At 48.0% G+C, this 25,220-nt stretch overlaps 1 protein-coding gene across 8 annotated transcripts in view; it reads right to left on the bottom strand.

The window, feature by feature from the left end:
• Positions 1-25,220, bottom strand: part of LOC123757285 (high affinity cAMP-specific and IBMX-insensitive 3',5'-cyclic phosphodiesterase 8B) — a 787,483-nt gene that overhangs the window by 691,403 nt on the left and 70,860 nt on the right. For 2 of the 8 annotated variants that reach the window (XM_069323838.1, XM_069323840.1), the window contains exons 1-2: positions 10,945-11,032; positions 7,568-7,933 (exon numbers count right to left, since the gene is read on the bottom strand). The exons of 5 other annotated variants lie outside the window; for them this stretch is intronic. In XM_069323838.1, the coding sequence (XP_069179939.1) occupies positions 7,568-7,649 (82 nt within the window). In that variant the 5' untranslated portion in view covers positions 7,650-7,933; positions 10,945-11,032. Of the gene's footprint in view, positions 1-7,567; positions 7,934-10,944; positions 11,033-25,220 lie in introns of those variants that run through there. One more of the 8 variants, XM_069323842.1, reaches the window with a different exon arrangement.

Raw genomic sequence — 25,220 nt, 5'->3', positions numbered from 1 at the left:
GGAGGGACGTGAGGTGAGGAGGGACGTGAGGTGAGGAGGGACGGAGGTTGCGGTGTCACAGGTTTCATCAACCTGCGCGCTGCACCGCCCTCCCCTCACTCAGCGTGCTGGACCTTGACTCACGAAGCTCCATGTATTTCTTCGTAAGTAGGTGTGCTACGAAGTTTCTTAAGTATACTTGCGAAGATTTTCGTAACTTTCAAGTAGTTCACGTAAGTCTCGCTAGATGTCACTAGGGGTTTTCGTTTGGCCAATCAGATAGCAGGCAACATTCGTCTTCTTAAAGATGTAGCCAATCACGACGCTGGCTTATTGAAGCTCACTTGCGACCTATTTACGACGAATTTTCTTATAAAATTAATATATTTCGAAGTAAAACTATGTATTTTTCAACTTTTGCAGACAGCACCGACATTGTAGTAAACAAATATGTTACATTTTTTGTTTACCTACGTAATTCTAAGAGATAGTGTGTAGCTGTCCTTGTTGCTCGGAAGATTGATAAGCAACCGCTGACAATTATTGTATGTGTTTACCTGAATTTACCCAAAGGCCACTAACTATCTAGTGGCCTCGACGAGGACAGAAAGCCGGCGGCTTGTTAAAGGTCCCGCCAATTGTTCTAATGATATTTTCTAGCTGGATCTGGCACTTACGACTTCAGCGGGTAGGCGGTTCCATAGGTTTATAATCCTCTAGGTGAAAAAACATCTCCTTTTTCAGTCGTACTTGAGAGGACACACTCTCCAACACTATATCTGTGATTGTCCTGTTATCAGTCACTTCAGACCAAATGGTATGAGGTACTTTGAGGTCTGTAATTACTTCATACACTCAGGAATATTGGAAGATACTTTTGTGCTGTACCCAGGTTTTGCTAATGGGGGCTAATAGATCAGCCTTATATTTCTTGTTCTCTCCTGATTCTATGTATGACTGGCCGTCGTGTGAGGTGGGGATGTTGGATGAGCTTGTAGCTGGTTTTTGATCTACACTGTGTGGTCCTTCATACAGAATAGAGAAGCAGCACATTGTTGTATATACCTAAGCTTGTTGATAAAAAAATCAGTAATAAAGGTTTTAAATTATAGATTGTATTATTTGTATTACCAGTATTATCCTTTTTAAATATTAAATGTTAACCATGGGTCATTAAGATCTCATATTGATAGGTAATGTTGACCAAACCTCACACTAGAAGATGACAACACGACAACAATGTTATTAATATTTCTTTTGAATCATTAAAATGTACAGTATGTGTCAAATTTTCACTTCTTTGGATATACAGTTGAAAAGATAGGATAAACAACCCATAAATATTTGTTTTATTATATTTTTTTATTTAAATAACTGAATCAATATTTTTACAGCTGACAGGATTTGTTTTACTCACAGTTGCATTATCTGTAAAAAAAAAAAAAAATAGGTTTATTGTTACAGACAATGGTGCTACACAGCCTTCCCGACCTGGTGCCTTCTTTTGATAATTACTTACTGGTTGTTACACACAGGCAAACTGTGTAACAGGAAGAGGTCTTGGTCATAACTTTGATCCATGTTAAAAGTAGAGGAATCTGCTGAGCATTCCTCAAATAAAATAAGCTGCATCAGCTTATAAAGTAAATAAAATAAGCATTCCTCAAATAAGTAGCTGCCTCATCAATAGGTGATCCATTTTTGGATCCGTGTACAGCAACACCATATATATATATATATATATATATATATATATATATATATATATATATATATATATATATATATATATATATATATATAGAGGGTTAAGGCGTACCTGTTATGCCAGTTGCTGGAAGGCTTCTGTGCTGGCTAGGGTTCGAGTCTCCTGGTGGGAAAGTGTTCTAACGTTGTATATATATATATATATATATATATATATATATATATATATATATATATATATATATATATATATTGGTGTATACTGGCAGCAGGTTTTCTTTCAAACATGTTTCATTGAATATGACCGCATATTCTGTATTTATTATTTTCTGGTTTAGGGCTTCTATCCCTCTAACTATTTTCTTAGCATCAGGGCTTAATTGAAATAGGAGTTCTCCAAAACTCATTTTCGTACTTTTAAGGTGAAGAAAAGAAGTGATTTACTATAGAGTGTATTACACTTATTTATATAATTTGCACAACGTTTCGAACCTCCATGGTTCATTCTCAAGTGAACAGATCTTACAATACTAGTTGATTTTATACCCGCATTAGGTCAGGTGATAATACAATGAAGGTGAAAACATGGGGGGATACATAAGGGATAAATATGAGGTGAAACATAGAGGCTGCAGAAGGCTTATTGGCCCATACGAGGCATCTCCTATCTAAACACAAAGATTAATCCAGTGTAATTGGCCTATTATGTTGGACATTGTCTTCTGTGTTGGCATCGATATGTTCTTGTCTTGTCCTTACTCTCATGGTGGGTAGAGTAAATAGTTCCGTGATTTGGGTGTTCATGGTAGGTTGTTCTATTCTTATGTGAATTGCCTCAAGAATTTGTAATCTTCTTGCATCTTGGGTTTTGTCTATTATGCAGGTATTCTTGTTCAACATTTCTCTTGTTAGAGTAATGTCATGGTCTTGTCTCATGTGATTCATATATATATATATATATATATATATATATATATATATATATATATATATATATATATATATATATATATATATATATGTGTGTGTGTGTGTGTGTGTAAAAATCACGAAAATTAACACGTGATGAAAAATGTGATAGTGTCCGACCACGGAGGAAGAATTGAAACTGGAATTTTCTTTTTTTTCACTGTTAATGGTAATTGAAAAATCAATTCTCCAAAATTCATTTTTATTTTTATTTCTAGTCTGACGCGACGCCTGAATGCGTTTCGTAATAACTTATTACATTTTCAAAGACTTTAGTTGTGTAAATTACACAACTGTAACCTGTAAACACGCTAATCCATCACACTTATACTCGCATTTGGGTGAAGTGATATGGTGTAACAGTTTTGGGTGAGGTGAACAAACTGTTACAAACACAAGACAAAACACGAAACTGTGAGTATTAATTGGATATGAGAGCATAAGAATGGAAGTAACTGCAGAGGGCCTATTGGCCCATACTTCCTCTTCATGCTTCTATATTGGTTCAGAGTCTTGAAGTGGGTAGAATATAGTTGTGCATTAATTGGCTGTTGATTGCTGGTGTTGACATTTTGATGAGTAGTGCCTCACTGATGTCAAGCCGCCTGCTATCTCTGTATCTATTGATGATTTCTGTGTTGTTTGTTAAGACTTCTCTGGTGATGGTCTGGTTGTGAGAGGAGATTATATGTTCCTTTATGGAGCCCTGTTGCTTATGCATCGTTAATCGCCTGGAAAGAGACGTTGCTGTCTTGCCTATATATTGATCTCTTTGGGGCTTACAGTCCCCAAGTGGGCATTTGAAGGCATAGACGATATTAGTTTCCTTCAAGGCATTCTGCTTTGTGTCTGGAGAGTTTCTCATGAGTAGGTTGGCCGTTTTTTTGGTTTTATAGTAGATCGTCAATTGTATTTTCTGATTTTGTCTGTAGGGATAACGTTTCTATTAACAATATCTTTCAGGACCCTTTCCTCCGTTTTATGAGCCGTCAAAAAGAGGTTCCTGTAAAATAGTGTAATAGGGAGGTACATGTGTTGTGTTAGTTGACTCCTCAGAGGATGCATGGCGTTTTACCTTTCTTTTTATGATGTCCTCAACAAAACTATCATCATAGTGATCATCCTCATCATCACTAAGGAAACTACTCCAAGCTTGTACTAAAGAGGCACCCTTCTTGAGCCCATTTATTTACTTAATAACTACTGGAATAATATCTTGCTATTATAAAAACTAATTCTAATATAATAAAAGACATATTTACTACAAGGTTCCAGCAGAGAATGCATATATAGCTTACAGGAAGGACTCCTTCTTGGTGAGACTCGCCAACTATAATGTTTGTGTTAACATTTGTCCTCCGGTTTGTGAAGTAGAGAAAAATTGAGTTATATCCAGCTTACGTAAAGCTACGACTGGTCCAGAGCACTCTTAATGTGAGGCAATGTACTTACCAAGATTTCCATACTTAAATGCCTACCTGAATACTGACATGGCCGCTAAGAAGTCACTAAGAAGATAAACGTTGCTAAGTACATGCGTAACTGTTTTGTCAATCTGGTCCCTGGTTACTCAATGAAGTTAGTAAATTTTCAAGCAGTAAATGGTGCTCACTGTTGCACTGTTTAGAAGGTGTGGGTAATGGTTTTAAAATAACAAGATGGAGGCAGCACTTGGAGTATTAAGTATCAAGTCTCTCTCTCTACTCCTGCCTCCTACTCCTCTTTCCTTCCCTCTTTCCCCCCTCCTGTTAACTCCACATGTTCTGGTGTCGCCCACCCCTCTCTGCCTCAGTTCTTCCCTCAACCTTCCCCATATTCTAGCCCTTCCCTCTCCTCACTCACTCACTCATATTCCCTCATTTCCTTCCAAGCAGTGAGTGAAATACATTGGACAACTGTGAACACCCTGGACAACTGTGAATACATTGGAACACCCTGGACAACTGTGAACACCCTGGACAACTGTGAACACATTGGAACACCCTGGACAACTGTGAACACCCTGGACAACTGTGAACACATTGGAACACCCTGGACAACTGTGAACACCCTGGACAACTGTGAACACATTGGAACACCCTGGACAACTGTGAACACATTGGAACACCCTGGACAACTGTGAGCACATTGGAACACCCTGGACAACTGTGAGCACATTGGAACACCCTGGACAACTGTGAGCACATTGGAACACCCTGGACAACTGTGAGCACATTGGAACACCCTGGACAACTGTGAGCACATTGGAACACCCTGGACAACTGTGAACACATTGGAACACCCTGGACAACTGTGAACACATTGGAACACCCTGGACAACTGTGAGCACATTGGAACACCCTGGACAACTGTGAGCACATTGGAACACCCTGGACAACTGTGAGCACATTGGAACACCCTGGACAACTGTGAACACATTGGAACACCCTGGACAACTGTGAACACATTGGAACACCCTGGACAACTGTGAACACATTGGAACACCCTGGACAACTGTGAACACATTGGAACACCCTGGACAACTGTGAACACATTGGAACACCTTGGACAACTGTGAACACATTGGAACACCCTGGACAACTGTGAACACATTGGAACACCCTGGACAACTGTGAGCACAGTGGAACACCCTGGACAACTGTGAACACCCCTAGACAACTGTGAACACAGTGGAACACCCTGGACAACTGTGAGCACAGTGGAACACCCTGGACAACTGTGAACACCCCAAGACAACTGTGAACACAGTGGAACACCCTGGACAACTGTGAACACATTGGAACACCCTGGACAACTGTGAACACAGTGGAACACCCTGGACAACTGTGAACACATTGGAACACCCTGGACAACTGTGAACACATTGGAACACCCTGGACAACTGTGAACACAGTGGAACACCCTGGACAACTGTGAACACATTGGAACACCCTGGACAACTGTGAACACATTGGAACACCCTGGACAACTGTGAACACAGTGGAACACCCTGGACAACTGTGAACACATTGGAACACCCTGGACAACTGTGAACACAGTGGAACACCCTGGACAACTGTGAACACCCTAGACAACTGTGACCACAGTGGAACACCCTGGACAACTGTGAACACAGTGGAACACCCTGGACAACTGTGAACACAGTGGAACACCCTGGACAACTGTGAACACAGTGGAACACCTTGGACAACTGTGAACACCCTGGACAACTGTGAACACAGTGGAACACCCTGGACAACTGTGAACACCCTAGACAACTGTGAACACAGTGGAACACCCTGGACAACTGTGAACACCCTGGACAACTGTGAACACCCTGGACAACTGAGAACACCCTGGACAACTGTGAACACCCTGGACAACTGTGAACACCCTAGACAACTGTGAACACATTGGAACACCCTGGACAACTGTGAACACAGTGGAACACCCTGGACAACTGTAAACACCCTAGACAACTGTGAACACATTGGAACACCCTGGACAACTGTGAACACAGTGGAACACCCTGGACAACTATGAACACAGTGGAACACCCTGGACAACTGTGAACACAGTGGAACACCCTGGAAAACTGTGAACACCCAGGACAACTGTGAACACCCTGGACAACTGTGAACACAGTGGAACACCCTGGACAACTGTGAACACCCTGGACAACTGTGAACACAGTGGAACACCCTGGACAACTGTGAACACCCTGGACAACTGAGAACACCCTGGACAACTGTGAACACCCTGGACAACTGTGAACACTCTGGACAACTGTGAACACATTGGAACACCCTGGACAACTGTGAACACAGTGGAACACCCTGGACAACTGTAAACACCCTAGACAACTGTGAACACATTGGAACACCCTGGACAACTGTGAACACAGTGGAACACCCTGGACAACTGTGAACACCCTGGACATCTGTGAACACAGTGGAACACCCTGGACAACTGTGAACACAGTGGAACACCCTGGACAACTGTGAACACCCTGGACAACTGTGAACACAGTGGAACACCCTGGACAACTGTGAACACCCTGGACAACTGTGAACACAGTGGAACACCCTGGACAACTGTGAACACCCTGGACAACTGTGAACACAGTGGAACACCCTGGACAACTGTGAACACAGTGGAACACCCTGGACAACTGTGAACAGAGTGGAACATCCTGGACAACTGTGAACACCCTGGACAACTGTGAACACAGTGGAACACCCTGGACAACTGTGAACACAGTGGAACACCCTGGACAACTGTGAACACAGTGGACAACTGTGAACACAGTGGAACACCCTGGACAACTGTGAACACAGTGGAACACCCTGGACAACTATGAACACAGTGGAACACCCTGGACAACTGTGAACACAGTGGAACACCCTGGAAAACTGTGAACACCCAGGACAACTGTGAACACCCTGGACAACTGTGAACACAGTGGAACACCCTGGACAACTGTGAACACCCTGGACAACTGTGAACACCCTGGACAACTGTGAACACAGTGGAACACCCTGGACAACTGTGAAGACAGTGGAACACCCTGGACAACTGTGAACACAGTGGAACACCCTGGACAACTGTGAACACAGTGGAACACCCTGGACAACTGTGAACACAGTGGAACACCCTGGACAACTGTGAACACAGTGGACAACTGTGAACACAGTGGACAACTGTGAACAGTGGACAACTGTGAACACAGTGGACAACTGTGAACACAGTGGACAACTGTGAACACAGTGGTACACCCTGGACAACTGTGAACACAGTGGACAACTGTGAACACAGTGGTACACCCTGGACAACTGTGAACACAGTGCCTCGCTGGTAATGTCTCTTGTATTAATGAGAGTTTTTGGTATATAATTATTATTAATAAAAGAGTGGGAGGCGTGAGTGTACTTACTCCAGCTGTGAGTGTGTCTTGTGCAGCATGTGAGGTCCCGCCACCTCCTGCTGCCCAACCAGTCACGGCCCGCCTCCACCATGGTGCAACCAATCACGTTCGTGCTCTCTTATGCAGCCACCAATCACAGGCCGCCTCCACAAAGATTGCGTCACCGCAGCAATAGTGCCACCAATCACATCCGAAGAGAGCCTAAACTGTCCCGTCATTGGTGCTCTCGTTATGCCTCACTTGCTGGCCAATGGCTCAGTCAAGTCAGTCGTTTTATATTTTCAAATTGTTAAGGTATAAAACAGGTCAGAGGTAGTGGAGGTGCGTGGCTGTTCGTGAGGCGTCGTGGCGGCCCCTGTGGTAGTGGTCCATAACCTGAGGAGCAGTTGTGGTTGGTTACTGGTGAGGTGAGCTGGGGGGAGGGGGGGGGGCAGTGCTATCCTCACCCACCACCACCACCACCATGTACAGTCTGGTCCTCACCCACCACCACCACCACCACCACCAGGTACAGTCTGGTCCTCACCCACCACCACCACCATGTACAGTCTGGTCCTCACCCACCACCACCACCAGGTACAGTCTGGTCCTCACCCACCACCACCACCAGGTACAGCTAGTCTGGTCCTCACCCACCACCACCACCACCACCACCAGGTACAGTCTGGTCCTCACCCACCACCACCACCACCACCAGGTACAGTCTGGTCCTCACCCACCACCACCACCAGGTACAGTCTGGTCCTCACCCACCACCACCACCACCACCAGGTACAGTCTGGTCCTCACCCACCACCACCACCAGGTACAGTCTGGTCCTCACCAACCACCACCACCACCACCAGGTACAGTCTGGTCCTCACCCACCACCACCACCACCAGGTACAGTCTGGTCCTCACCCACCACCACCACCACCAGGTAGTCTGGTCCTCACCCACCACCACCACCAGGTACAGTCTGGTCCTCACCCACCACCACCACCACCAGATACAGTCTGGTCCTCACCCACCACCACCACCAGGTACAGTCTGGTCCTCACCCACCACCACCACCAGGTACAGTCTGGTCCTCACCCACCACCACCACCAGGTACAGTCTGCTCCTCACCCACCACCACCACCACCACCAGGTACAGTCTGGTCCTCACCCACCACCACCACCAGGTACAGTCTGGTCCTCACCCACCACACCACCACCAGGTACAGTCTGGTCCTCACCCACCACCATCACCAGGTACAGTCTGGTCCTCACCCACCACCACCACCACCACCACCAGGTACAGTCTGGTCCTCACCCACCACCACCACCAGGTACAGTCTGGTCCTCACCCACCACCACCACCAGGTACAGTCTGGTCCTCACCCACCACCACCACCACCACCAGGTACAGTCTGGTCCTCACCCACCACCACCACCACCACCACCAGGTACAGTCTGGTCCTCACCCACCACCACCACCACCAGGTACAGTCTGGTCCTCACCCACCACCACCACCACCAGGTACAGTCTGGTCCTCACCCACCATCACCACCACCACCAGGTACAGTCTGGTCCTCACCCACCACCACCACCAGGTACAGTCTGGTCCTCACCCACCACCACCACCACCAGGTACAGTCTGGTCCTCACCCACCACCACCACCAGGTACAGTCTGGTCCTCACCCACCACCACCACCACCACCACCACCACCACCAGATACAGTCTGGTCCTCACCCACCACCACCACCAGGTACAGTCTGGTCCTCACCCACCACCACCACCACCAGGTACAGTCTGGTCCTCACCCACCACCACCACCAGGTACAGTCTGGTCCTCACCCACCACCACCACCACCACCACCAGGTACAGTCTGGTCCTCACCCACCACCACCACCACCAGGTACAGTCTGGTCCTCACCCACCACCACCACCACCACCACCATCACCACCAGGTACAGTCTGGTCCTCACCCACCACCACCACCACCACCAGGTACAGTCTGGTCCTCACCCACCACCACCACCACCACCACCACCACCACCAGGTACAGTCTGGTCCTCACCCACCACCACCACCACCACCACCAGGTACAGTCTGGTCCTCACCCACCACCATATCACCAGGTACAGTCTGGTCCTCACCCACCACCACCACCACCACCAGGTACAGTCTGGTCCTCACCCACCACCACCACCACCAGGTACAGTCTAGTCCTCACCCACCACCATATCACCAGGTACAGTCTGGTCCTCACCCACCACCACCACCACCAGGTACAGTCTGGTCCTCACCCACCACCACCAGGTACAGTCTGGTCCTCACCCACCACCACCACCACCACCAGGTACAGTCTGGTCCTCACCCACCACCACCACCACCACCACCAGGTACAGTCTGGTCCTCACCCACCACCACCACCACCACCACCAGGTACAGTCTGGTCCTCACCCACCACCACCACCACCACCAGGTACAGTCTGGTCCTCACCCACCACCACCACCACCACCAGGTACAGTCTGGTCCTCACCCACCACCACCACCACCACCAGGTACAGTCTGGTCCTCACCCACCACCACCACCACCAGGTACAGTCTGGTCCTCACCCACCACCACCACCACCAGGTACAGTCTGGTCCTCACCCACCACCACCACCACCAGGTACAGTCTGGTCCTCACCCACCACCACCAGGTACAGTCTGGTCCTCACCCACCACCACCACCACCACCAGGTACAGTCTGGTCCTCACCCACCACCACCACCACCAGGTACAGTCTGGTCCTCACCCACCACCACCACCACCACCACCAGGTACAGTCTGGTCCTCACCCACCACCACCACCACCAGGTACAGTCTGGTCCTCACCCACCACCACCACCAGGTACAGTCTGGTCCTCACCCACCACCACCACCAGGTACAGTCAGGTCCTCACCCACCACCACCACCACCACCAGGTACAGTCTGGTCCTCACCCACCACCACCTCCACCAGGTACAGTCTGGTCCTCACCCACCACCACCACCACCACCACCAGGTACAGTCTGGTCCTCACCCACCACCACCACCACCTCCACCAGGTACAGTCTGGTCCTCACCCACCACCACCACCACCACCACCAGGTACAGTCTGGTCCTCACCCACCACCACCACCACCAGGTACAGTCTGGTCCTCACCCACCACCACCACCACCACCACCATCACCACCAGGTACAGTCTGGTCCTCACCCACCACCACCTCCACCAGGTACAGTCTGGTCCTCACCCACCACCACCACCACCACCACCAGGTACAGTCTGGTCCTCACCCACCACCACCACCACCAGGTACAGTCTGGTCCTAGGTGTGAGGAGGAGGAGGAGGTAGGGGCAGAAGGGAGTACTGGGAGCACAAACACACGTCACTGGGTGTAGAGGAGGTTGAGGCGGGCCCCGGCACACACTGGGGCCCTCCCAAGACTCTCACTCCGGGCCGGCCACGATAACCAAGCTATCACCTCGATAACACAAGCACTCATGCCTCGCATCATGTACAATCTCCACCACGGACGGCAGCGTTCATGAACATATTACCTCTGAACCACTGACATTATTAACCTTGAACGTTGCGTATGTTGATCTTAGCAACTTCTTCACCCAATTGTACATAATGCATCTCGTGCACGCCTCCACCCTCACCCGTGGGCCTCCACACTCACCCGGGGGCCTCCACACTCACCCATGGGCCTTCACACTCACCCGTGGGCCTCCACACTCACCCGGGGGCCTCCACACTCACCCGGGGGCCTCCACACTCACCCGGGGGCCTCTACCCTCACCCGTGGGCCTCCACACTCACCCGGGGGCCTCCACACTCACCCATGGGCCTTCACACTCACCCGTGGGCCTCCACACTCACCCGGGGGCCTCCACACTCACCCGGGGGCCTCCACACTCACCCGGGGGCCTCTACCCTCACCCGTGGGCCTCCACACTCACCCGGGGGCCTCCACACTCACCCGGGGGCCTCCACACTCACCCGTGGGCCTCCACACTCACCCGGGGGCCTCCACCCTCACCCGGGGGCCTCCACACTCACCCGGGGGCCTCTACCCTCACCCGGGGGCCTCCACACTCACCCGGGGGCCTCCACACTCACCCGGGGGCCTCCACACTCACCCGGGGGCCTCCACACTTACCCGGGGGCCTCCACACTCACCCGGGGGCCTCCACACTCACCCGGGGGCCTCCACACTCACTCGGGGGCCTCCACACTCACCCGTGGGCCTCCACACTCACCCGTGGGCCTCCACACTCACTCGGGGGCCTCCACACTCACCCGTGGGCCTCCACACTCACTCGGGGGCCTCCACACTCACTCGGGGGCCTCCACACTCACCCATGGGCCTCCACACTCACCCGGGGGCCTCCACACTCACCCGGGGGCCTCCACACTCACCCGGGGGCCTCCACACTCACCCGGGGGCCTCCACACTCACCCGGGGGCCTCCACACTCACCCGGGGGCCTCCACACTCACCCGGGGGCCTCTACCCTCACCCGGGGGCCTCCACACTCACCCGGGGGCCTCCACACTCACCCGTGGGCCTCCACACTCACCCGGGGGCCTCCACACTCACCCGTCGGCCTCCACACTCACCCGTGGGCTTCCACACTCACCCGGGGGCCTCCACACTCACCCGGGGGCCTCCACACTCACCCGGGGGCCTCCACCCTCACCCGGGGGCCTCCACACTCACCCGGGGGCCTCCACACTCACCAGTGGGCCTCCACACTCACCCGGGGGCCTCCACACTCACCCGGGGGCCTCCAAACTCACCCGGGGGCCTCCACACTCACCCGGGGGCCTCCAAACTCACCCGGGGGCCTCCACACTCACCCGGGGGCCTCCACACTCACCCGGGGGCCTCTACCCTCACCCGGGGGCCTCCACACTCACCCGGGGGCCTCCACACTCACCCGTGGGCCTCCACACTCACCCGGGGGCCTCCACACTCACCCGTCGGCCTCCACACTCACCCGTGGGCTTCCACACTCACCCGGGGGCCTCCACACTCACCCGGGGGCTTCCACACTCACCCGGGGGCCTCCACCCTCACCCGGGGGCCTCCACACTCACCCGGGGGCCTCCACACTCACCCGGGGGCCTCTACCCTCACCCGGGGGCCTCCACACTCACCCGGGGGCCTCCACACTCACCCGTGGGCCTCCACACTCACCCGGGGGCCTCCACACTCACCCGTCGGCCTCCACACTCACCCGTGGGCTTCCACACTCACCCGGGGGCCTCCACACTCACCCGGGGGCTTCCACACTCACCCGGGGGCCTCCACCCTCACCCGGGGGCCTCCACACTCACCCGGGGGCCTCCACACTCACCCGGGGCCTCCACACTCACCCGTGGGCCTCCACACTCACCCGGGGGCCTCCACACTCACCCGGGGGCCTCCACACTCACCCGGGGGCCTCCACACTCACCCGGGGGCCTCCACACTCACCCGGGGGCCTCCACACTCACCCGGGGGCCTCCACACTCACCCGGGGGCCTCCACACTCACCCGGGGGCCTCCACACTCACCCGGGGGCCTCCACACTCACCCGGGGGCCTCCACACTCACCCGGGGGCCTCCACACTCACCCGGGGGCCTCCACACTCACCCGGGGGGCTAGCACAGTGTTCCACAAGGTACACTGAACAAGGTACACACGCTGGCACAGTGTTCCACAAGGTACACTGAACAAGGTACACAGGCTGGCACAGTGTTCCACAAGGTACACAGGCTGGCACAGTGTTCCACAAGGTACACTGAACACGGTACACAGGCTGGCACAGTGTTCCACAAGGTACACAGGCTGGCACAGTGTTCCACAAGGTACACAGGCTGGTACAGTGTTCCACAAGGTACACTGAACAAGGTACACAGGCTGGCACAGTGTTCCACAAGGTACACTGAACAAGGTACACAGGCTGGCACAGTGTTCCACAAGGTACACTGAACAAGGTACACAGGCTGGCACAGTGTTCCACAAGGTACACAGGCTGGTACAGTGTTCCACAAGGTACACTGAACAAGGTACACAGGCTGGTACAGTGTTCCACAAGGTACACAGGCTGGTACAGTGTTCCACAAGGTACACTGAACAAGGTACACAGGCTGGCACAGTGTTCCACAAGGTACACAGGCTGGTACAGTGTTCCACAAGGTACACTGAACAAGGTACACAGGCTGGCACAGTGTTCCACAAGGTACACAGGCTGGCACAGTGTTCCACAAGGTACACAGGCTGGCACAGTGTTCCACAAGGTACACTGAACAAGGTACACAGGCTGGCACAGTGTTCCACAAGGTACACTGAACAAGGTACACAGGCTGGCACAGTGTTCCACAAGGTACACAGGCTGGCACAGTGTTCCACTAGGTACACAGGCTGGCACAGTGTTCTGTTAGGAACCTAACGTCCTGTGGAGGTTAGTCTTTATAATAAATTGTTTAATAATACAGAGGGTTGATGGGGCATGGATGGGGAGCATTAAAGATTGTTTTCGTGAAAGAGAAATCTGCCGCTGGCAACTGAGAGGCCGCAGAATTACCCGCCAGCAAAGTAGTATATTTTGAGCTGGAGATTGTTCAGGAATAATGTGTATTGGCACAGCAAAATTATGTGAAGGAAAAATGGACTCCTGCTTGATGGGGGTTCTGGGAGTTCTTCTACTCCCCAAGCCCGGCCCGAGGCCAGGCTTGACTTGTGAGAGCTTGGTCCACCAGGCTGTTGCTTGGAGAGGCCCGCAGGCCCACATACCCACCACAGCCCGGTTGGTCCGGCACTCTGAAGAAAACAATCAAGTTTTCTCTTGAAGACGTCCACGGTTGTTCCGGCAATATTTCTTATACTCGCTAGTAGGACGTTGAACAACCGCGGACCTCTGATGTTTATACAGTGTTCTCTGATTGTGTCCATGGCACCTCTGCTCTTCACTGGTTCTATTCTGCATTTTCTTCCATATCGTTCACTCCAGTACGTTGTTATTTTACTGTGTAGATTTGGGACCTGGCTCTCTAGTATTTTGCACGTGTATATTATTTTATATCTCTCTCGTCTTCTTTCTAGAGAGTACATTTCGAGAGCTTTGAGACGATCCCAATAATTTAGGTGCCTTATCGCGTCTATGCGTGCCATTTTTTTTTTTTTTTAGATATATACAAGAGTTGTTACATTCTTGTACAGTCACTAGTACGCGTAGCGTTTCGGGCAGGTCCCTGGAATACGATCCCCTGCCGCGAAGAATCGTTTTTACAACCAAGTACACATTTTACTGTTGAGTTAAACAGAGGCTACAGCTAAGGATTTGCGCCCAGTAAATCCTGCCCGGCCAGGATACGAACCCATGACAAAGCGCTCGTGGAACGCCAGGCGAGTGTCTTACCACTACACCACGGAGACTATATGTTCTCTGTATTCCCTCTATTTCAGCAATCTCTCCTGCTCTGAAGGGGGAAGTGAGTACTGAGCAGTACTCAAGACAGGACAACACAAGTGACTTGAAGAGTACAACCATTGTGATGGGATCCCTAGATTTGAAGGTTCTCGTAATCTATCCTATCATTTTTCTGGCTGACGCAATATTTGCTTGGTTAGGCTGGTCGGCCGAGCGGACCCGACGAGTAGGGGAGCCGAGCGGACAGCACACTGGGCTTGTGATCCTGGGTTCGATCCCAGGCGCCGGCGAGAAACAATGGGCAAAGTTTCTTTCACCCTATGCCCCTGTTACCTAGCAGTAAAATAGGTACCTGGGTGTTAGTCAGCTGTCACGGGCTGCTTCCTGGGGGTGGAGGCCTGGTCGAGGACCGGGCCGCGGGGATACTAAAGCCCCAAAATCATCTCAAGATAACCTCTCAAGATAGATGCTCCCTAAACGTTAGGTCGTCGGACATCATTATTCCCCAATCCTTGACATGCTGTTTTCCTACTGTGGGCAGATTCGATTATGTTTTGTACCCTGTATTATGTTTAAGATCCTCATTTTTGCCGTACCTGAGTACCTGGAATTTATCACTGTTAAACATCATGTTATTTTCTGCTGCCCAATCTTAAACTTTGTTAATATCTGCTTGTAGTTTTCCGTTGACTTCAGCAGAAGTAATTTTCATGCTGATTTTAGTGTCATCTGCAAAGGATGACACGAAGCTGTGACTTGTATTTTTGTCTATATCATATATGAGAATAAGGAAAAACAGTGGTGCAAGGACTGTACCTTGAGGTACTGAGCTTTTAACTGCGCTTGGACTCGATTTTATTTGATTGACTGTTACTCTGTGTTCTGTTCAACAGGAAATTGAGTATCCAGCGTCCTACTTTACCAGTTATTCCCATTGACCTCATTTTGTGAGCTATCACTCCATGGTCACATTTGTCGGATGCCTTTGCAAAGTCAAATTCATGACTACATTTTTTATATACAACATATATATTATTTATATATATATATATATATATATATATATATATATATATATATATATATATATATATATATATATATATATTATATACAACATCTTCATTTTGCTTTTCTTCTAAACCTTCTGCGATTCTGTTATAGTTATCTTGAATTATCATGAGATGATTTCGAGATGATTTCGGGGGCTTTGGTGTCCCCGCGGCCCGGTCCTCGACCAGGCCTCTACCCCCAGGAAGCAGCCCGTGACAGCTGACTAACACCCAGGTACGTATTTTACTGCTGATTCCTAATCAGTCTATCAAAATCTTTTATTATGTGTCATGTTAGTGCAACTGGTCTATAATTTTTTGCCAAGGCTTTACTCCCCCCCCCCCTTGTGCAGAGGAGCTATATCTGCAGATTTATGTACTGCTGGTATCTCCCCTGTATCCAGGCTCTTTCTCCATATTATGCTGAGTGCTCTCGCTACTGGTACTTTATATCTCATTATGAATATTGAATTCCACGAGTTATTCCCAGGAGCTGAGCGCATGGGCATGTTTTCCATTTCTCTTTCAAAGTCTTCCGAGTTTGTGGTAATATCCGTTATATTATCTGCAGCTTGGATGTCATCCATAAAGAAGCTGTCTGGGTCATCAACTTTCATGTTGTTTATTGGTGTGCTAAACATAGCCTCATACTGGCTTCTTAGAATTTCACTAACTTCTCTGTTGTCTTCTGTGTACGTACCTTCGGTTGTAATTAAAAGTCCAATACTGGTGGAGGTTTTTGATCTTGGTTTTGCATATGTGATTTTTTTTCTCTCTTGTATAGCTTTTTGTTCCAATTCCATTTCCTCAGACTCGTATGATCGCTTCAACGTTTGTTCTGTTTCTTCGATCTCCCTGCTTAGGTTTATTTTCCTTGCTTGTGATAGTTGTGTCTGCCGAAGCATTTCCGTTATTTTTTTTTTCTCCTGTACAGTCGTCTCCGTTCTCTTTCTAGAGTGGTCGTCTTTCTGCCCCTCCTCACAGGCACGTGCTTCAAGCAGACCTTGTAAGCTTCAGCTGTCAGTTGAGCTATTCCCTGTGTGGGAGTTTTGTCGCTTAAGACCGTCTCCCATTGAATGGTTGCAAGGTCTATATTTATTTTTTCCCAGTCGATCCTCTTATTGTTGAAACTGAATTGATTGAATATCCCTTCTCGCTCGTTGGTTCTCTTGGTCCTAATACTGTTATTTATGTTAGTTTGCACTTCAATGAGTTTATGGTCTGAGTATGAAGTATCTGAGATTGTAATGTCTCTGATTAGTTCATCATTGTTTGTGAATAACAAGTCTAGTGTGTTTTCGTTCCTAGTTGGTCCTATAATCTGTTGATTGAGCGAGAATTTGTCACAGAATCTCAAAAGTTCTCTGACCTGTGGTTGGTTATTTCCCGGGCCATTCCCTGCTATGATATTTGCGTTTACCGTTCTCCATCTTAAACTTGGTAAATTGAAATCTCCAAGGAAGATAATATCTGGAGCTGGGTTTGCTAGGTTATCAAGGATGTTCTCTATTTTGTGCATCTGCTCTGGGAATTCCTCAACCGTTGTATCTGGCGGTTTATATATTAGAATAATAATTAGGTTTAGTTTCTCTACCTTAATTCCAAGTACCTCTACCACCTCATTAGTTGAGTTTAGTAGTTCTGTGCATACCAGGTCCTCTTTAATATACAGAACTACTCCTCCATTTGACCTAGTTTCTCTATCACATATATATAAATTATAATTTGGAATCCAGATTTCTCTATCCATGTAATCTTTCATATGAGTTTCCATGAATGCCCCAAATACTGAGTTTGACTCTAATATTTATGAACATTTATGAGGCCATTTATGAACTTTATATTTCTTGATTTTGACTTTAGGCCTTGTATGTTTGCAAATATGATTGTCCATATTGTGTGTCACTTCTGGAAGACTTTGGTAGTTCTCTCTTCTCTCCACCCTGACCCAGGGTGTGTTGTACTGGCAATGGTTTGTCCAGTTTTGGTAGTGGTGCTGGGGAGTGTGGTAGTTTCCGTCTAGTTGGGGGTGTAGTATGTGTGGGCTTGATGATGAATTATAGTCCAATTTTGGGCATTCCCCCTCCCCCATCCGAACTCCTGCAACGTTTCTGCCTGTCTGTTCCTCCCTCTGTTTCTGCCTGACTCTAAAATAACTTCCATGGCTATTATACTGGACTTCCTCTCTCATATAGCGCTGTGTACCTCTCACGTGGAAATCAGATCACTGAAGATCATAACATTTCCTCTCATGAATTGAGAGTTTGTATAGCTTAAGGTGGAAATAAAATAAAATAAAAATAAATAAAATGTTTATTCAGGTAAGTTACATACATACAAGAGATTTTACATAATTTGATCGATTTATAGATAGGGCTAGTACATACAATGCCTAAAGCCACTATTACGCAAAGCGTTTCGGGCAGGAAAAACATTAATGACTAAAACTTAATACTAATTGAGTATAAAAAATAAAATGTGTTGAGAACAAAATAAAATAAAGATAAAAAGGGGGAAACATGGCTGAAAAAGCAGCACAAATACAAATAGGTTGACAAACAGCGTTGTTTAAGAAAACAGACATGGGTTGACAACAGAGGGGTAAGGTAGGTTACAGGGAATTTATTAGGTAGTGCTTCGTTTTTATCTTAAACTGGTTGAGAGAGGTACAGTCTTTAACATGGTTGGGAAGGTCATTCCACATTCTGGGTCCCTTGAATTGTAGAGCATTTCTAGTTTGATTAAGTCGTACTCTAGGAATATCAAAACTGTACTTATTTCTGGTGTGGTGCTCATGGGTTCTGTTACAACCTTCTATGAAGCTTTTGAGATCAGGATTGGCAATACAGTTCAGCGTTTTATATATGTATAATACACATAAGAGAATGTGCAGTGACTTAATATCTAACATATTCAGAGATTTGAGTAAGGGTACCGAGTGATGTCTGGGGCCAGAGTTGGATATTGTCCTAATAGCAGCTTTGTGTTGAGTAATTAGAGGACGTAAATGATTTTGGGTAGTAGAACCCCAAGCACAAATACCATAGTTGAGGTATGGATAGATGAGGGAGTAATAGAGAGTAACCAGGGCAGGGCGTGGTACATAATATCGGATCTTAGAAAGAATGCCCACAGTTTTTGAAACTTTTTTTGATATATTTAGAATGTGTCCCTGGAAATTCAGCTTGTGGTCAATGAGAATGCCAAGGAATTTGTCATCTAATTTGTTACAAATTTGGGTATTGTTTATTCTGAGATTTATTTGATTAAAGGATTTACTGCCAAACAGAATATAGAAAGTTTTGTCAATGTTAAGGGTGAGTTTGTTGGCAGTTAGCCAAAGATGGACTTTATTTAGCTCAGTATTTACTGTGGCATTTAGAGCAAGGGGATCAGGACTGGAGTAAATGAAGGTTGTGTCGTCAGCAAATAGAATTGGTTGGAGATGTTGGGAGGCATTTGGAAGGTCATTGATGTAGATGAGAAAAAGGAGAGGGCCAAGTATGCTGCCCTGAGGAACACCAATGTTGATGGGTAGGGTGGGAGAAATTGAATTATTCACAGAAACAAACTGGAGCCTGTCAGTAAGGTAAGATTTGAGGTATTGTAGGGAGTGTCCTCTGACTCCATAATGATGTAATTTAAGAAGAAGGTTTTGGTGGTTGACAGTGTCAAAAGCTTTACGCAGGTCCACAAATAACCCAACAGGGAACTCATTTTTATCAAGAGCTGCATGAATCAAGTTAATCATACTAATAAGTGCATCGTTAGTGCTTTCTTTGGGTCTGAAGCCATATTGACAAGAGCTAATTATATTGTGTTTGGCTAGAAAAGAGTAAAGCTGCTTGTAGATTAGCTTTTCGAATATTTTTAACAAGTTTGGCAGGATTGATATAGGTCTGTAATTGTTAACATCAGTGAGATCACCACATTTGTGGACAGGGGTTACTCTCGCTTTTTTTTTTTAGAATATCTGGAAAGGTTTGAAGTTCAAGTGACTTGTTCAAGAGCAATGCAATAGCAGGGGCTAAAGATCTGGAGGCTTTTTTGTAAATTAAAGTTGGTATCTCCTCAAGGGCACTAGACTTGGTTTTAAGGGAAAGGATTATCTCATTAACGTCAGTGGAATTAGTAGGCTTTAGGTACAGAGACTGTGGATAGTCCTTAACATCAGTACTGGAAGATGGAATATCATTTGCAAGGGATGACCCAATGGAAGAGAAGAACCTGTTGACCTCAATAGCAGAATCAGAGGCTGAAAGCTGACCATCGTTATTGGACAGGAGTGTTGGTTTGTTATTTAAAATCTTCTTTGATCCCAATATTTGTGAAATTGTGCTCCAAGTTTTTTTAATGTTGCTCTTTATTTGGGTAAATTTATCTTCATAGTATTTAGTTTTGGCTCGTCTAATTATTTTAGATAGCAATAACGAGTAATTCTTTGGAGACGGTTCCTAACCTATACTTCTTCTTAAGGTCATGATTTTTATTAATGGATTTAAGTATTCCCTTTATAAGCCAAGGATTGTTAAGCCTTTTGGTTGTGACTTGTTTCGTAAGCATAGGACAGTGGGTGTTATAAAGGCTGAGAGTTTTTTGAGGAAAAGATTGCACTGCTAGGTTGATGTCCCCTATGTTACCTAACTCGGACTCCCAGTTGACATTATCAGCAGCAGTTATAAAATTGTCTATAGCAGTTTCATTGTGCAGCCTAAAGCTTAACTCCCTTGTCTCTAGAGGTGGTTTGTTAATGTTAGTTAAGAGAAATGTGGGGTAATGGTCTGTAGTGCTATCGGTGATTATATTATACACTCTTCCAAAACGACGTCTGCCCGTCCCTAACATGTTTCGGCATTTTCGGGGATGCATGAATAGGCATTCCGTGCCTCTGGTCCCATATCTCCACTTTTCTTTTGTATAATATCTGCAAATATTTTCATCTGTGCTTGTATCCTGGTGGTTTGTACCCGTGCACGACTTTGTTACCTCTGTGTTTTTTGTTCTAACTTTCTCGTTTCCGCATTCTTTCTCAGTATTGCCCTTATCTTTCTCATTTTGTGCTCGTCTTTCTCATATTTTTTACCCTTATTCATATCATAGGTTTGCTCTTCAATATTGCCTTCATTTTCGTGTACCTCGACACAATGTCCTTCCACACTGCTAATTTGGCTCTCTAAACTCTCAGTCCCTGGATTGTGTTCCGTGTTCGTTGCTGTCTTTACATATTCAGCATATATTTCTGGTAGCTTTTGTGTAAAAGGTAGCCTATGTGCTTCAGGAATGTCATTTATTAGTTTGGTGATGTTTTCCCATATCCGTCTATCATAGTGACAGATCCAGTAGGTACCTTGTCTGTTTGCATAGTGTGTAGGTAATTCTGTACAACTCAGGTGAAATCTTGTGTTACAAATGTTACATACAATCCCTACAACACTCTTCCGAAGTGACTTACAGCATCCTCCACACGTCTCCATGTTGGGTTTGTGGCGTAGAGGTTGTCTGGTCCCCTATTTGTGATTTATTGTCGATTTATCCCCTTGTTAACTTTAGTAATTTTACTATTTTTAATATCATGATTATATTTTATAATATTATGTATATGTATATTATATTATATGAATATATTTACATATTATGTATATGTATATAATATTTTATATATACAGTATATTTATAATATTATATATGTTTATTTGTTCAACTTTATGTGCAGGTACTTATCGCCTGGTAGAGGGATGGTCCCAGTGTGAGGTACAGTTGACCATTGTTGTCCCAGGATGGATGCCACCGGTTGCCAGGGGCGTCATTGAAAAAAACGATCAACTGACCTGCACGGGGAATATGGTAACTGGCGTCAGTAAAGGGTTTGACTGGAAATGTTGAAGAATAGAGTATTAAGGGGCGATGATGCCACCGGAGGGCCGGACGCCATCTTGACCTGACGCCAGGAGGAACAGTGATGACCAGTCCGGCCTTCCTCACGCATTTCTCCTGCCACATTTTAAGATAAGCCACTGTATTGTATTAACAGGGTTGCAAGAAAGGGCTGACACAGTGTTCCCCGAGCAACACTGGCTGACACAGTGTTCCACATGCAACACTGGCTGGCACAGTGTTCCACGAGCAACACTGGCTGACACAGTGTTCCACGAGCAACACTGGCTGACACAGTGTTCCACGAGCAACACTGGCTGACACAGTGTTCCACGAGCAACACTGGCTGACACAGTGTTCCACGAGCAACACTGGCTGACACAGTGTTCCACGAGCAACACTGGCTGACACAGTGTTCCACGAGCAACACTGGCTGACACAGTGTTCCACGAGCAACACTGGCTGACACAGTGTTCCACGAGCAACACTGGCTGACACAGTGTTCCACGAGCAACACTGGCTGACACAGTGTTCCACGAGCAACACTGGCTGACACAGTGTTCCACGAGCAACACTGGCTGACACAGTGTTCCACGAGCAACACTGGCTGACACAGTGTTCCACGAGCAACACTGGCTGACACAGTGTTCCACGAGCAACACTGGCTGACACAGTGTTCCACGAGCAACACTGGCTGACACAGTGTTCCACGAGCAACACTGGCTGACACAGTGTTCCACGAGCAACACTGGCTGACACAGTGTTCCACGAGCAACACTGGCTGACACAGTGTTCCACGAGCAACACTGGCTGACAGTGTTCCACGAGCAACACTGGCTGACACAGTGTTCCACGAGCAACACTGGCTGACACAGTGTTCCACGAGCAACACTGGCTGACACAGTGTTCCACGAGCAACACTGGCTGACACAGTGTTCCACGAGCAACACTGGCTGACACAGTGTTCCACGAGCAACACTGGCTGACACAGTGTTCCACGAGCAACACTGGCTGACACAGTGTTCCACGAGCAACACTGGCTGACACAGTGTTCCACGAGCAACACTGGCTGACACAGTGTTCCACGAGCAACACTGGCTGACACAGTGTTCCACGAGCAACACTGGCTGACACAGTGTTCCACGAGCAACACTGGCTGACACAGTGTTCCACATGCAACACTGGCTGACACAGTGTTCCACGAGCAACACTGGCTGACACAGTGTTCCACATGCAACACTGGCTGGCACAGTGTTCCACGAGCAACACTGGCTGACACAGTGTTCCACGAGCAACACTGGCTGACACAGTGTTCCACAAGATAGCACTGGTCAAGCAACACTGGCTGACACAGTGTTCCACAAGATAGCACTGGTCAAGCAACACTGGCTGACACAGTGTTCCACAAGATAGCACTGGTCAAGCAACACTGGCTGGCACAGTGTTCCACGAGCAACACTGGCTGACACAGTGTTCCATAAGATAGCACTGGTCAAGCAACACTGGCTGACACAGTGTTCCACAAGATAGCACTGGTCAAGCAACACTGGCTGACACAGTGTTCCACGAGCAACACTGGCTGACACAGTGTTCCACAAGATAGCACTGGTCAAGCAACACTGGCTGACACAGTGTTCCACGAGCAACACTGGCTGACACAGTGTTCCACAAGATAGCACTGGTCAAGCAACACTGGCTGACACAGTGTTCCACGAGCAACACTGGCTGACACAGTGTTCCACGAGCAACACTGGCTGACACAGTGTTCCCCGAGCAACACTGGCTGACACAGTGTTCCACAAGATAGCACTGGTCAAGCAACACTGGCTGACACAGTGTTCCACGAGCAACACTGGCTGACACAGTGTTCCACAAGATAGCACTGGTCAAGCAACACTGGCTGACACAGTGTTCCACGAGCAACACTGGCTGACACAGTGTTCCACAAGATAGCACTGGTCAAGCAACACTGGCTGACACAGTCTTCCACAAGATAGCACTGGTCAAGCAACACTGGCTGACACAGTGTTCCACGAGCAACACTGGCTGACACAGTGTCCCACGAGCAACACTGGCTGACACAGTGTTCCCCGAGCAACACTGGCTGACACAGTGTTCCACAAGATAGCACTGGTCAAGCAACACTGGCTGACACAGTGTTCCACGAGCAACACTGGCTGACACAGTGTTCCACAAGATAGCACTGGTCAAGCAACACTGGCTGACACAGTGTTCCACGAGCAACACTGGCTGACACAGTGTTCCACAAGATAGCACTGGTCAAGCAACACTGGCTGACACAGTGTTCCACGAGCAACACTGGCTGACACAGTGTTCCACAAGATAGCACTGGTCAAGCAACACTGGCTGACACAGTGTTCCACAAGATAGCACTGCTCAAGCAACACTGGCTGACACAGTGTTCCACAAGATAGCACTGGTCAAGCAACACTGGCTGACACAGTGTTCCACGAGCAACACTGGCTGACACAGTGTTCCACAAGATAGCACTGGTCAAGCAACACTGGCTGACACAGTGTTCCACAAGATAGCACTGGTCAAGCAACACTGGCTGACACAGTGTTCCACAAGATAGCACTGGTCAAGCAACACTGGCTGACACAGTGTTCCACAAGATAGCACTGGTCAAGCAACACTGGCTGACACAGTGTTCCACAAGATAGCACTGGTCAAGCAACACTGGCTGACACAGTGTTCCACAAGATAGCACTGGTCAAGCAACACTGGCTGACACAGTGTTCCACAAGATAGCACTGGTCAAGCAACACTGGCTGACACAGTGTTCCACAAGATAGCACTGGTCAAGCAACACTGACAGACTAAGTCATTTTATTTGCATGGTGTTTGCACAGATTTAGTTTGACTGGGAATATCAACGAGATATTTATTTCTGGTGTTGTGCTCATTGGTTCTTTACACCTGTCAAGGAAAAGTTTCAGATCAAGATTAGCGTTTAGGAACAAGGTTTTGTAAATGTAAATAGCACATGAGAATGTGTGGAGTGTGTGTTTAGCATGTTAAGGGACTTAAATAGAGGGGCTGCGTATTGTCTGAAGACAGAGTTTGTTATAATTCTGATAGCAGATTTTTGCTGAGTGATGACAGACTTGAGGTGGTTTGCAGTGGTTGAACCCCATGTACAGACACCGTATGTAAGACAGGGATAGATTAGTGCGTAGCATAATGGAGGAGAGCAGAGTGGGGAACATAATATCTGATTTTAGAAAGTATACCGACCGTTTTTGAGAGGTGTTAGCTGTGTTGTGTGTGGGTGCTGAAGCTTAGTCGCTTG

The sequence above is a fragment of the Procambarus clarkii genome, chromosome 13 (genome assembly GCF_040958095.1).
Source record: "Procambarus clarkii isolate CNS0578487 chromosome 13, FALCON_Pclarkii_2.0, whole genome shotgun sequence".
Classification (NCBI taxonomy): Eukaryota; Metazoa; Arthropoda; class Malacostraca; order Decapoda; family Cambaridae; genus Procambarus; species Procambarus clarkii.
This window is presented reverse-complemented; position numbering and strand designations above follow the sequence as displayed.